A 14,814-nucleotide genomic window follows, 5' to 3' on the forward strand; every position below is an offset into this window, starting at 1 on the left:
TCTTGTTTTAGTTCTCTTTTTTTACCATACACTCCAACATATCAACACTGTTGAACTTTTATTTTTCATTATTTTTCAAAGTATTGCTATTGTTACTCTGATGTAGGAATGGAAATATCTTCCAGTGCACATCAAAATATCAGCTGTAGAAGTTACTCAAAATAATAATTTTTGTGTCTTATTAATCTGAACGATGCTCGCGTCACTAAGCTCCAGGTCACATCACGTGTGTGGTGTGTTCCCTGGGAACTCCAGGAAAAGGAACGACTCGTGATTCTGAATCCGTCACCTTCTATTCTGTCCTTTCTACCCAGAATGCCATCTGAGGCTCAGGAGCCTCGGGACAGCGGACCGACCCCTCCTGTCACTCGGGCTGGACGCAGCGCTCAGCTGGCCAAAGCTGCCGCTACAAGCCCAGCCCCCGAGAGGCGGTCTCGTGGGCGACCTCGGAAAGATGGGAGCGGCGGCCGCTCTGTGCCCCCTACACCTCCCCCTCCCCCTCCACCTTCACCTCCTCCTCCTCCTCCCTCCAAATCAAGGAAGAAGTAAATATGTTTTTCTGTGAGCCTCTTTGGAGCTGAAACAATGAGCTGGTCTTATGGTTGCCATGGATACCAGCAGTGTAGAGTTAGTCTAGAGTGATTTTATTAGAACAATATCATATCAGTAAGCACTCTGACATGTAGATGTTTTTAAATGTGCATCCTGTCTCTAGCTAATAGTTCATCCAATTAAGAACTACAGCTAGTTTGCTTATGTATTTGTTTGAGTTTAACATAATATTGCTGCACAGTGCTGTACCTCCCGCACGTTATTATTTTCGTCTATTTGTAGAAAATAGAAAAGAAATATTGTGATTCAATCCCGAAATCAAAAGGTCAAGCTTCCCTAGGAGAAAAGATTTTACAATGTAAAGTTAAATGCATTAATCGGGTGTTTTAGAGATAAATCAAGATGGATTCTGTGCTCCTATGACAATCTTAATGTTACAAGGTCACTTTAAGCTTTGAAGTATTTCTATTTGCTCTATGTTAGACTCCTAATTCACTACATCTCGATGAATTAATCACTTTTAACTCCACTACTTTTGTTTTTACAGTCGTATATGTCCAAATTATAAAAATTTTAAATGAGCTATAACAATGCAGTAATGTAATCAGAAGCTTCGTTTCTGTGTAGGGGGCGGAGTCGAGGCCAAGCCCAGGTAGTGGATGAAGACAGCATGGACGCTAAGGAGAAGAAGACCCCCCAGAAGACGGGTATTTGTTCCAGCTCTGATCTTTTTACCTTGGTCTTTTACCAATTACATGCACAACTGATTCCACATAGCTGCACTCCTCTGGACTGCACATGAGCTGATGTGCAAACATTTACACATGTTTCACATCTGCTGTCATTATACGTCTCGGGGGAAACTATGTCACTTTAACACAAACCTATAAGGGACAGAAACCAGGCTCCCATTGTGGACAGCTAAGACACCAACATCTGTGAAACAAACGGGCAGTGTGATGGTTTTACTGTTCAGACTCCTTGTCCTTCAAGCTCGTTGATCTTCAGACTCGTTGATCTTCAGTCTCGTTGATCTACAGTAGGGGTGCCCAATACCGGTCGATCGCCAGGGCAGTGCCAGTAGATCGCCTGCCATTGGAAACAAAATCACGTTGCGCATTCACGGTCTAACGGGGTCGGGGGGCTTCGGTCGGTTGAAAAGTAGCTTGCGGGCGAAAAAAGTGTAGGCACCCCTGATATAAAGTGTCGTTGATCTTCAGACTCGTTGATCATCATACTCCTTGATCCTTTGCCGCGTTGCCCTTTAGTCTCGTTGACCTCCAGACTTTTATCTCTTATCTACGTATGTTGTGATTTGTTTTGTGCCCTCAGAGGTGAACGAGAAGACCATAGGACGACGTCAGTCCACTAACAGGAGAAAATCCAACATGAACCCTGAACCTGAACCCAGCCAGGACAGCTGCAGTCCGGAAATTGATCCTTACCCCCCTTATCCTGAGCCCACTGCCCCAGAGGCTAGTCCAGATCCGGCTCCCAGTGCTCAGGAGGACAGAACCAGTACAGGACCAGCTCACATTGCTGAGGAGGACAGAACTAATCCTGGGGAAGAACCTCCAGTCACTCCCCCGGTCCATAGCCTGGTTGATAGACCCGCCTCCAGCCCCATTCCCGCTTCTGAACCTCTGGAGAAGGACCGGCTGAGCCCGTACCACAACCCTTGCCCCATGGAGGTGGTTGCCATGGACACAGACAGGGCGGGTCACACCGGCCCGAGTCCGTCCTCCAGTCCTCCGGTCTCACCATGTCCCCGTCTGGAGGACGAGGACTCGCTGTCCCCCCTCTTTCAGCTGTCAGAGGACTCTGGGGGCTCGCCAACCCCGAGCCTGGGACACAGCAAAAAAAGGTGTGTGTGTGTGTGTGTGTGGATCAAACATCAGGATCTCCAACTACCCTTGTCAGCAGTATTCCAGGTGATCGTTCCAATGAGTTCAGCGTCAACCGAAAGAGCTGTGCTCCTGATCCCGATGTTTCAGCTTGTCAACCTTTTACTCTAGATTGGATTTCATATAAAGACATATCATATCAATATATCAATCGACAAGAGGAAACATTGTGCGTTTTGTCCTCAATTATTCATTATTATTATTATAGTAATGGAGGAATATACCACACGTACAAACATCCAACGCATAGCAGTGGTGTCCACAGAGTGTTGTTCCTGTTTCATTGATCTCCCGCCCTGCAGACTGAAGCAGTGTGCCTTCTGTTATCGTGGCGATGAACCTCCTCTGGGTCAGGGGCGCCTGGTGGTGTTCGGCCCGACGCCCGGCTACATCCCGCTTCACATCCTCAACCGCCGCGCCTCCTCCGACCGAGACAATGACTGTCACGACCATTGCTACCGCGGTGATCACGCCCCGCCCATGTGAGTCACCTGACTTCCTGTTGATCCCCTGTCAACATTGTTGTACATTCCAAATAAGTTTCATGACGGACTGACTGATCTTTATTGTTTGTGTGTGTGTGTGTGTGTAGGTGCAGCAGCAGTAGTCCAGGACAGTGTGGTGAGTACTCTATTCACACCAATCAGGTCTGAACGCACCAATGTTCATGGTAGCAGTGCTACTTTCCGAGCGGAACCACAAAAGCCATTGAAAGAGCCGACCCTGAGTCGCTGATGGCGTTTTCTAGCAACAGTTATTGTGTATTGTTGTACAGTATTGTTGTGTATGTTAGCTATCATTCTACTGTGGACACACATTCCATTGATCGTTTTGATCGTCCCTCCAGTTCCTGTGATGAACTCCTCCTCTCAAGGGGGATTAGGGTCTTTGCCTGTAGGACCAGTAGAACCATCAGTGCTATTGATCTTGCTGGTGTTCTAAAGTCTGAAAGTTGGTATTGATTGTTTTTGTGCTCCTACAGTCTGATCAGGGTATTGATTATCGGGTCACTGTGTCTGCTTATGTTTCAGAGGGGGAGTCTTCCTTAGAGTTTGTGGAGCAGCTCGGACCCGTCGGTCTTCCACATGACATCGACGTCCAGTCACTGTTTGACCCCACAGGTACAGGAAGTTAACTTCTTTACGTCCTGTGGAGTTTGTACGAAGTGTTGATGTTTTCTGAATTTCATGATTAGTGAGTCAGAGAGTCTGAATCCTCTAAATCGTTTAATATTGGAAATGAACAACGGCGTAATTTAGTTCATTTGATCATTTTATTTTATGTCAGATTCAGATATTGTTCCGGACCATTATTGCTGGCATGCTTTAACGTAACATCCTTTAATTTAAATCTAAATTCTTGTTCTGTGGTGCAACCTGGTACCAACTGGCCCTAACCCTTGGATTAGAGTTACCAATCTATCACGTAACAACCATACCCCTACCATTTAAAAAAGGGGGGCACCCGGCTCGGCTTCAAATTAGGCAATGACATCATTTTGCGGCGCGCACACACAGCCCTCCCGTTGATACCTATTTCACCCCTTATGAGTTTGCAGGTATAGTAAAGAGTGTGTGTGTGTGTGTGTGTGTGTGTGTGTGTGTGTGTGTGTGTGTGTAGGTCAGTGCTGTGCTCACCTGCAGTGTGCAGCCTGGTCAGAGGGGGTGTGTCGTGGCGAGGGCCAATCACTGCTCTACGTGGACAAAGCCATTGACTCCGGAAGCACACAGGTCGGTTTGTGTTACACGACAAATAACCACACACGCTGTAAACAGACTAACTAAGCTCCACACACCTGTCTCCAGGTGTGTACGTTCTGCCATCGGCTCGGAGCATCGCTTCATTGCAAGGAGGCAAGCTGTGGGCGGAGCTTCCACTTCCCCTGTGCTGCTGCTGCTGGAGTTCACCACGACTGGAGCCGCAGACACACACTGTGCACATGGCACACACAGTCGGGTAACCACACACACACACACAATGTAAATACGGCACACACACTCAGGTACACACAATGTGAATAAGACACACACACACTCAATAATAATAATACATTTAATTTATATAGCGCTTTTCCAAATGCTCAGTCACTTTACATAAAACATTTTCGTCGTGGCGCAGGGGTAAGAGAAGGTGTGCTGGGAAGCACAAGGTTGGTGGTTCGATTCCAGGCTGCTCCATGTCGAAGTGTCCCTGAGCAAGACACCTAACCCCTAATTGCTCCCCAGGCAAAAATGTGAAAAAAGCCATGGGTTTAAAGTATAATGTAAGTCGCTTTGGATAAAAGCGTCTGCTAAATGACATGTAATGTAATTTTAAAATATCCTAAAAGCTAAGCTGTAAATAAATAAAACCAAGCAAATAGCGAACACAGTCCTGGATTAAAAGCAGTTTTGAAGAGGTGGGAATATGATACACACAATACGAATATGACACACAAACTCCGAAACACACAATGCGAATACGATACACACAGACACTGAATATGGCACACACTCAGGTACACACAATGTTAATACGATGCACACACTCTGGTACACACTAAGACTGGGCGGTATGGCACAGAGTCCATATTTAGAAAGATTCTGACTGTATATCACAGTATTGCTTTTTCAAGTAAACCCATTAATTCATTGACCCTGAAAAGTACCGGCAGCTACTCTAACGGCTGTCCGCCGCTTGCTGGCCAACTTGCTCGTAACTGGCCGGCGAGTTAGCTTGTTAGCTCGTTAGTGTGTTAGCTTATTGTGGCTGCTAGTGTTGCCACCAGCTCGACACACTTTGCAATGAGTCGCTTTCTGATCTAACGTAACTTACGTCGGATTTTCCCAAACCCCCCAAACAGACACAGCTCCCCTCTGGGGCACAAGTTGTGTGTCGTTTCCGTGTTTTCATGTAGCAAAGTTACTTCTTGTTGTGAGCTGTACCCAGCATGCAGTTATTTTTATAAATGTACAACTATTATTACAAAAGGTTTATGTGTCACACACGCTGTTGTGTGGTGGTGTTTTAGCCTGTTAAAGAGTGTTCGTTATGGGTTATTCATTGTAGGTATAAAGCTATAACTATGACTCAATCTCACTAACACACGTAAGTAGCTCCGGACGCTGGGCGCTCCTCCATGACGTGTAAAATAAATTCTGCTGCCTGCCGAAGAGCAACGTAAGTTGTTTCGCCGTAACGGCGGTATGAACAGTACATGAGAAATTCGTACCGCAAGGAGATCTTATACCGTTTGAACCGGTACACCGCCCAGCCCTAGTATACACACTCACTGTATACCAGACACAAACTCACGAACACACACACAAATAAATTCATATTTAATTAATACATTTTTTAGCAGATAATGAATGAGGAAGTGAGGATGTAATCTTCCTCACTTAAACACGTGAACACAGTCACCTTTTCTGTGGTGCAGTTTATAAATACAGTATTTGTATTTACACAACCGTAAACGTGCCTTTATTCATGTATTAGTGTTTTACTGTTGTGAATTGTGTCCAGTGTCCTCACAGTGCGCGTTGTGTTCAAGTGGCGGTGACATCAGCGCTATGTTGATGTGTTGTTGCTGTGGGAACTGTTACCATGGCAGCTGCCTGGACCCGCCTCTGGCTCCCTCCCCCCTGTGCCGGGTCGGCTGGCAGTGTCCTCAGTGCAGGGTGTGTCAGAGCTGCAGGTAACGCACGGACACATGCAGTGGCTTTGCTGTGTTGAAGTTAATTTGTACCAAACGGTCTGTGAAAGAACTGGAAGATAAAACTAGCGGAGACTTTATTCACTTTTGTGCTCACAAAACAGAAAACAGTGAAAAAAAACTAGTGTCTAGTCTGAAGTGCGATGACTGTGTGTGTGTTAGGGTGCGAGGTGATGATGGTGTGCTGATGGTGTGTGAGCGCTGTGATAAATCCTACCACGCACACTGTCTCACTCCTCCTCCGGATTATACACAGAGCCCCGGATGGAGATGCAAGGTGAGACAAACACATACCTGAATACAAAGATATTTTACATATGAGTGTGTGTGTTGTTTTTTAAAAACCTTTCTCTTCTTTAGAACTGCAGAATCTGCCGCCGCTGTGGTGTGAGGTCATCGGGTCAGTGGGCTAATCACCCATTTCTCTGCGAGTCATGTGACTTGGCCCAGCCATGCACACTTTGTGACCACGCCCCTGACCTCTACAGACCACAGGAGTATCTGACCTGTTCCTGCTGCTATAGGTAGAAACTCCAACACAGAGTTGCCACTTCACAGTAAAAGTCAGAAGCCTTTGTAGCTTTGAAGCAATAAAACCCTAGGCCCTAACTCAGATGTCATCTCATGACTTTTGAAAATTAAGGTTGATGAACAATGAATTTCAGCGGTCTAGAAGTAATGTATGCATGGACTAATGTTTCTGCATTGTTTTGAGACTGGAATTGCCTGATTGAGGATGCTGAAAATGCATCAACCTTAGTTTAAATTTGATCCTTTGTTGTGGAAGATTTTGCACAGACAATCGGTAAATAAGAATAAGGCTCTGAGTCAAATATGTCTTTCTCCGTTTATTTCCTTGCGAGGGGAAAAAAGGTCACAACAGCTACGTGCTCAGTAGACTGCCAAGAACCTTCCTCCTCCCATAACCGGGGCAGGCAGTTCTTATACCCACAGGTGGCCTCCAAACCAACTTGTTGTGTGTCTACAGCCAGGAGACTGGCATCTTATCAGTGTGAGACACTCCAGCTCAATTCTTTATCATGGCCACACATCCCAGCATTTGCAATTTATAACCTTGTTCATGCAATAATACATTTTGAAGGGTTACATACATTTTCCCATTACACCTTCAAGTTACTAATTCTGTGTTCCCCCTACCATTACATCAGGGGGGGTGAAATGACCTCCCTCTGCACTTGAAAAAGTCAGGAAATAAAAAAAGTCTCCCACGCACGTGCGCGAATATGTCTGTGTGTGTGCGTGGCGGACGGACCACAACTACCCCATTCTCCACCTCCCGTCAACCGAACCGTTTGCCCGCCGACTAGTTGGGGTAGTAGTAGAACTAGGAAACACTAGCAACACTGCAAATACACTAAAAGCACAAAAGTATTCTGCCTGCTGCCTTAGAAATTCTACAAGATAACTTGGGCCTGCTGCAGCACACAATAAAGGTCATGTGGATGTTTTGGGAATGATTTAAGGTTTAGCAAAGAAACACATTGATTTGTTTGTGTTGTATTTCCAGGTGTGTCCATACGGAGTGTCTTGTCCGGGCTGGCCAGGGCAGCTCGCGGTCTGAAGATTTCGTCTGCTCTGCCTGCAGTGCTCAAGAAGGGGCACCAAAGCCATACACTCCTACCCCGGCCCCGCCTCTCAGTACTTTGGAAGCATCCTCCATTAATCCTACCCAGCCTCCAAGTCACACAGAGGCTCTACCCATCAGAGTCACCGATGAAGTCCCTGTTCAATTTATGAGCTCTGAGCCACCAAGGAGTCCTACACAAATTCTTGATCCACAATCACAGCTTTGTTCTACAGCCTCCGCCACTGAAACCCCAGAGCTCAAACATAGTCCTACACTATCGAACCAACAACCCTCGGAGCTTCAGTATAGTACTGCACCAGCCAATGAAGAACCCTCAGAGCTTCAACATAATTCCGCATTATCCATCCCTGCACCCACAGAGCTCGAACAGAGTTCTACACCATCCAACCAAGAAACCACTGAGCTCCAACATAATTCTGCATCATCCAGCCCAGAACCCACAAATATCCAACATAATTCCGCACGATCCCACCAAGAACCTACAGAGCTCCAACATAGTCCTGCATCATCCAAACCTGAACCCTCAGAGCTCCAACGTAATTCTGCACCATCCCAGCAAGAACCCACAGAGCTCCAACATAGTCCTGCACCATCCAACCAAGAACCATTAGAGCTTCACTATAGTCCTACACCATCCAACCAAGAACCTGCAGAGCCCCAACATAGTCCTACACCATCCAACCAAGAACCCACAAAACTCCAACTTAGTCCTACACCATCTAACCAAGAACCTGCAGAGTTTCAACATGGTCCTGCACCATCCAACCAAAAGCACGCAGAGCTCCAATGTAGTCTTACACCATCCCACCAAGAACATACGGAGGTCCAACTTAGTCCTTCACCATCTCACCCTGAACATAAAGAGCTCCAACAGAGTCCTGGACCATCCTGCTCTGAAACCACAGGGCTCCAGCACAGTAATGCACCATCTCCCTCTGAATCCACCAAGCTCCAACAGAGTCCTGCACCATCCGGGCCTGAACCTACAGAGCTCCAGCACAGTAATGCACCATCTCCCTCTGAACCCACAGACCTACTACAAAGTCATGCACCATCTCCCTCTGAACCCACAGAGCTCCAACAGAGTCGTGCACCATCTCCCTCTGAACCCACGGAGCTCCAACAGAGTCGTGCACCATCTCCCTCTGAACCCACGGAGCTCCAACAGAGTCGAGAACCATCTCCCTCTGAACCCACGGAGCTCCAACAGAGTCGAGAACCATCTCCCTCTGAACCCACGGAGCTCCAACAGAGTCGTGAACCATCTCCCTCTGAACCCACGGAGCTCCAACAGAGTCGTGAACCATCTCCCTCTGAACCCACGGAGCTCCAACAGAGTCCTGCACCATCTCCCTCTGAACCCACGGAGCTCCAACGGAGTCGTGCACCATCTCCCTCTGAACCCACAGAGCTCCTACAGAGTCGAGAACCATCTCCCTCTGAACCCACAGAGCTCCTACAGAGTCGAGAACCATCTCCCTCTGAACCCACAGAGCTCCTACAGAGTCGAGAACCATCTCCCTCTGAACCCACAGAGCTCCTACAGAGTCGAGAACCATCTCCCTCTGAACCCACAGAGCTCCTACAGAGTCGAGAACCATCTCCCTCTGAACCCACAGAGCTCCTACAGAGCCGAGAACCATCTCCCTCTGAACCCACAGAGCTCCTACAGAGTCCTGCACCATCTCCCTCTGAACCCACAGAGCTCCAACAGAGTCCTGCACCATCTCCCTCTGAACCCACAGAGCTCCAACAGAGTCCTGCACCATCTCCCTCTGAACCCACAGAGCTCCAACAGAGTCCGGCACCATCCTCCTCTGCACCATCCAACAAAGACCCCGCAGAGCTCCTACAGAGCCGAGAACCATCTCCCTCTGAACCCACAGAGCTCCAACAAAGTCCTGCACCATCTCCCTCTGAACCCACAGAGCTCCAACAGAGTCCGGCACCATCTCCCTCTGAACCCACAGAGCTCCAACAGAGTCCGGCACCATCCTCCTCTGCACCATTCAACAAAGACCCCGCAGAGCTCCAACAGAGTCCTGCGGCACCTCCCTCTGAACCCACAGAGCTCCAACAGAGTCCTGCACCACCTCCCTCTGAACCCACAGAGCTCCAACAGAGTCCTGCGGCACCTCCCTCTGAACCCACAGAGCTCCAACAGAGTCCTGCGGCACCTCCCTCTGAACCCACAGAGCTCCAACAGAGTCCTGCGGCACCTCCCTCTGAACCCACAGAGCTCCAACAGAGTCCTGCGGCACCTCCCTCTGAACCCACAGAGCTCCAACAGAGTCCTGCACCACCTCCCTCTGAACCCACAGAGCTCCAACAGAGTCCTGCCCCATCCTCCTCTGCACCATCCAACAAAGACCCCACAGAGCTCCAACAGTGTCTTGCACCTTCTCCCTCTGAACCCACAGAGCTCCTGCAGAGTCCTGCAGCATCTCCCCCTGAACCCACAGAGCTCCCGCAGAGTCCTGCACCATCTCCCCCTGAACCCACAGAGCTCCTGCAGAGTCCTACCCCATCCCCCTCTGCACCATCCAACCAAGAACCCACAGAGATCCAACAGAGTCCTGCACCATCTCCCTCTGAACCCACAGAGCTCCTGCAGAGTCCTACCCCATCCCCCTCTGCACCATCCAACCAAGAACCCACAGAGATCCAACAGAGTCCTGCAACATCTCCCTCTGAACCCACAGAGCTCCTGCAGAGTCCTGCACCATCTCCCCCCGAACCCACAGAGCTCCTGCAGAGTCCTACCCCATCCCCCTCTGCACCATCCAACCAAGAACCCACAGAGATCCAACAGAGTCCTGCACCATCTCCCTTTGAACCCACAGATCTTGAACAAATTAGTATACCCTTTCACTCTAATCGACAAGAGCTTCAGCAAAGTCTACTGCCCTCTTCTCCTTATCTGACAGCGCTACACGGAAGTCCTCCACATTCCCACTTCAAACCTGCAAAGATGCAGAAAAGAACTACCCAGAATTCCATAGAGGATCCGCTTTTTGCAACAGACTCTCCATGTCCAATGACAGTTAGTCCCATATCTTCTAGCCTCGCACATTCTCCGCACAACCCTCCATGCCAGGTAGAACTTTGTCGGCAAGGGCTGGCAGAACCTGTTCAAAGCCCACCATCACACAGGTCTGTGCACGGCGACTCTACACAGATCTGCTCAAAGTCTACTCTGCCAGTAAGAAGAAACCCATCACTGAGGCCTATTTCAGCTCCATGTAGCCCTTTTCCGTCTCCACTCAGAGTCACCATGTGTAGTGCGTCACTGCCCACCAGCCCAGTACAGGTCAACTCTTTTAAGCCTTTCCATCTTAGCCTTCTACCTGCTCAGCCTGCTACACAGTCAAGAGTCACAAAAGAATGCACCCAAACCAGTACCGCAGAACTTAAGTCTTTGGAGCTGAGTCCTAACCTTGATTGCCTAACACTGGAAAGTAGCCCAACCTCTGACTTATCCATAATGCCCCTAGTTGTCCACGGTACAGATATTGAACTCGCAAACCAGCTTGCTTGTCTTCAAAGTAGCATACATAGCTCGGACCATTCTAGCCCTCATCTTCGTTCTACCATGCCCTCATCAGGGAGCCTAGTTCACATCAGCAGTTCAATGGAACACAATTGCCTAACTTTACCACCTTGTGCTCATGACAGCCCACCATGCTGCACAGAAGCTATTGAAGATAAAGCCATCACAATGCAAAGTAGCATAGCTAGTGCTAGCCACAAACATATTAGTCAAACAAGCCCTGTCTGCTCTAATCAGACCTCTCATAGTCCCATGAGATGGAAGACTACAGAGACTATACCCTCAACACAACCAGCTAGTCCTGGAACGCTTAATGCTTGCTACTCCACTCAAACAATGGACCCCTTGGCACCACCTCTTAGGTCCTCAACACAACTAGCTAGCCCCTCAGCAGTACTAGCCATCCTCCCCATTTCATGTCAAGACAAGAATATGGTAGATGTCGACCATAACAAGCATTTCTTTCAGTCAGAAACTAGTCCTGTCCATACTAACTCTTTTTATACTAGCCCTGCTCGTGTTTGCCCAGTCAGCGCAGAAGCCAACAGTTTAATGGACCCCAGACATTTTCAAGAGAGAACTGATCCCTTGAATGTCCAAACTATCTGCAGTCCTTCTTCTCAAACTCTGGCCCGGTCCAAAAGTTGGACTCCCTCATTAGCTAGCCTGACGTCCAGCAGCCCAGCACATGCTACTGTATCATTTGTTGGCCCGCCTCAGAGTCCAGCTCAGGCAAGCGAAACCTATCACAGCCCCACAAGTAGCCAGCATCACAGCCAAGCTCCTGACATTGAAACGCGTTCCAGCCTGACTGTGTCACATCTGAGCCCGTCTTTGACTAGTGTTGCTGTGGACATGGTGGCCAGTTCCACAAAACAAAGCTTTGTTCCTCCCAGAATGGTTCAGTTAGATTTTGGTCTTGTTGAACCCACAGACCGTATTAGGCAGACAAGCCATACAACTGCTACTTCTGTACCTGCTGACTCATCTGCTGTTCGCCTCAACCAGGCAAGTCTGAGCCAAGTAAGCCAGTCCCCAGCGAGTCCTTGCCACGATAATCCAACGGGAAGCCCCTTGTATCAAAGACTGGCCACCACTGTTGGTGATCCTTCCGCTCTCCCTAGTCTAAGCTGTGTGAGCCTTGTCCATTCAAGTCCCACTCAAGATTACACTGCGATGCCTAGCTCCAGCCACATCAGTAAACTCCCCCCACCATCTTCCCCTTCACAAGTTAGCCCTCATAAGACATTATATCCACATGCTCAGGCTCTTTCTGAGCACAGTAGACCAGCTGCTAGGCTTGTTTGTGGCCCTGTGCAATCAAGTGATGCACAGGTTGACCGTGCCAGCCTTGTGCAGCCAGAGGCTATTCCCAGTCCTGTACCAGGTTGTCCTAGTAGGTGTGAGGCTAGCCCCGATTTAGTTAGTCCTGTTCTTTCTACCCACGAGCAATCTGAAACCAGCCCTAGTTCTGGTCTTGCTACCCATGTGTTGTCTGAAACAATCCCTTGGCCTGGTCTTACTGGGCATGAGCAATCTGTAACCAGCCCTAGTCCTTGTCTAGCTACCGATGAGTCTGAAACCAGCCCGACTCCTGGTCTTACTATCCTGGAGCGGAATAAAACCAGTCCTGGTCTTACTGGGCCAGAGCAGTCTGAAACTAGTCCTTGTCTTACTAGGTTTAAGGAGCCTGAACCTTGCTCTAGTTCTGGTCTTACTGGGCCTGAGGTGTCCCAAACCAGCCCTATTCCTGGTCTTAATTGCGCTGAACAGTCTGAAACAAGACCTACTCCTTGTCTTACTAGGCCTGAGCAGTCTAAAACCAGTTCTGATCTTACTTGGTCTAAGCATTCTGAAACCAGTACTAGTCCTGGTCATACCGGGCCCGACGGGTCTGAACCTAGTCTCGACGGGTCTGAACCTAGTCTCACTGAGTGTGAGCAGTCTGAAACGAGCCCTAGCCCTGAACAGCCTGATGCTGATCCTCTTCCCAAAGGCCTCTCTGTTTCCCGGCCAGAGCACCACAAAATAGAGAAGGAGTCTTCAGTTTCTAGAGGTGAGTATCAGTCATTGACAGTACAAATATGATGAAGACGTTAAAAAGTGTGTTTTTAGAGATAAAACTATTAAAGCAGACATCAGATGCTTTTAGAACTAATTAGTATATTTATACAGTGTAACTTTCTCCTCTTTCTCTAGACGTCATGATTGTGGAGGAACAGCTGGAGAAGGAGGAGGAAATGCTGAGGAAAGCTCTCAAGCAGGATAAGCCTCACCACACCATGAAGGAGAGTTTAGAAGATGGCGGAGAATCAGACCAGGAGGAAGATCAGCATAGCATCTCGGACTGTCCTCCCTCAAGTAGGAAGTAGCTGCACTCGTGTCAAGCAGATAACTTTTTAAATGGCTTTTTCCTGGGGTTAGGGGTTTCCATGATCTTTTCCATCAAAACTTAAAATACTGTTATTTTTATTGCACAGATATATCCACAATAATAATACAATAATAATATAATGTCCACATTTTTTTAATTATTTAATCAATATGTTTATTATGCAGATATCAGGAGAATATAAATGTATTTTAGTCCATTAACTTTGTAATCATCAAAACATAACCTTGTCTTCTTGTTTGCAGAGAACTGATAATGTTGACGTATCTGGATGAGCTGATCTTTGTTTCTCCTCTCTGCAGTAGTCCAACTGGGCTCTGTCCTGAATGAAGAGCCTCAGTGCGCTCCTCTCACAGCCTCCCTCCTCGTTCCTCAGCCAGCTGCACACATTACTCCACACACCACAACACACTCTGCCGTACCGGTCCAACAGCCTTCCTCGTCCCCTGCATCGTCACGTCCTGCTTCACCCTTCCCCTCACCCCAATCTCCTCCTCCTAGAGCTGGCTCTCCAGAGGCCCCTCTTCACAAGATTGCCTTACTCCCTACCTGCTCCCCCCCTACGCTGCCTTCTCCATCGCTTCCTCTAGAAGAGGAACCTACCTATCAAAGTAATGCTCTGACGGGGGAGATGGGGCTTGAGGACAAACAGGTTCTCTGTCATGTGACATCAGCGAATAATGACGGCCAATTGCAGAGTCGGATCCAACTCGCCAAAGACAAGCACCAATCGCATGCTGAGCCTTTAGAGGGGGAGGAGGAGCTAATACCTACAGACGTGGTGGAGAGGGAGGGAGGCCAGCTGGAGGACCAATCTGATGTCGAGCCTGTTAGCCCTGTCCTGGAACTTGACCTGGACAATGATGTGATGGCTCCCTTCTCCCGTCGGGGGATGGATCGTAACCTCAGGCCTCCTCCCTGCTCCTCCAGGCCTTCAGACGACCTCTCCATCCGTCTTAGGCAGTCTCCCTTCTCCACCGAGGCCTCCCCCGAGACCTCTCCTTCCAGATTACCAGTAACCCCACCCCCTTCCTCCCCCCCCTCAATTCCTCTATGGTATCCCCCCCCTGCCAGGGAGTCTTCACCCCTTTCTAAGGTAAATGTAATGAGAGA

General features: G+C 48.5%; 1 protein-coding gene across 17 annotated transcripts in view; it reads left to right on the plus strand.

The window, feature by feature from the left end:
- Window positions 1–14,814, plus strand: part of LOC120815208 (histone-lysine N-methyltransferase 2C) — a 53,307-nt gene that overhangs the window by 1,649 nt on the left and 36,844 nt on the right. For all 17 annotated transcript variants that reach the window (XM_078096532.1, XM_078096536.1, XM_078096544.1 and 14 more), the window contains exons 2-15: window positions 315–545; window positions 1,180–1,259; window positions 1,885–2,416; window positions 2,759–2,938; window positions 3,049–3,077; window positions 3,488–3,577; window positions 4,077–4,186; window positions 4,262–4,412; window positions 5,961–6,132; window positions 6,313–6,427; window positions 6,511–6,674; window positions 7,679–13,365; window positions 13,509–13,670; window positions 14,004–14,797. In XM_078096532.1, the coding sequence (XP_077952658.1) occupies window positions 316–545; window positions 1,180–1,259; window positions 1,885–2,416; window positions 2,759–2,938; window positions 3,049–3,077; window positions 3,488–3,577; window positions 4,077–4,186; window positions 4,262–4,412; window positions 5,961–6,132; window positions 6,313–6,427; window positions 6,511–6,674; window positions 7,679–13,365; window positions 13,509–13,670; window positions 14,004–14,797 (8,496 nt within the window). In that variant the 5' untranslated portion in view covers window position 315. The remainder of the gene's footprint in view (window positions 1–314; window positions 546–1,179; window positions 1,260–1,884; window positions 2,417–2,758; window positions 2,939–3,048; window positions 3,078–3,487; window positions 3,578–4,076; window positions 4,187–4,261; window positions 4,413–5,960; window positions 6,133–6,312; window positions 6,428–6,510; window positions 6,675–7,678; window positions 13,366–13,508; window positions 13,671–14,003; window positions 14,798–14,814) is intronic.

This window comes from Gasterosteus aculeatus, chromosome 21, assembly GCF_964276395.1.
Source record: "Gasterosteus aculeatus chromosome 21, fGasAcu3.hap1.1, whole genome shotgun sequence".
NCBI lineage: Eukaryota > Metazoa > Chordata > Actinopteri > Perciformes > Gasterosteidae > Gasterosteus > Gasterosteus aculeatus.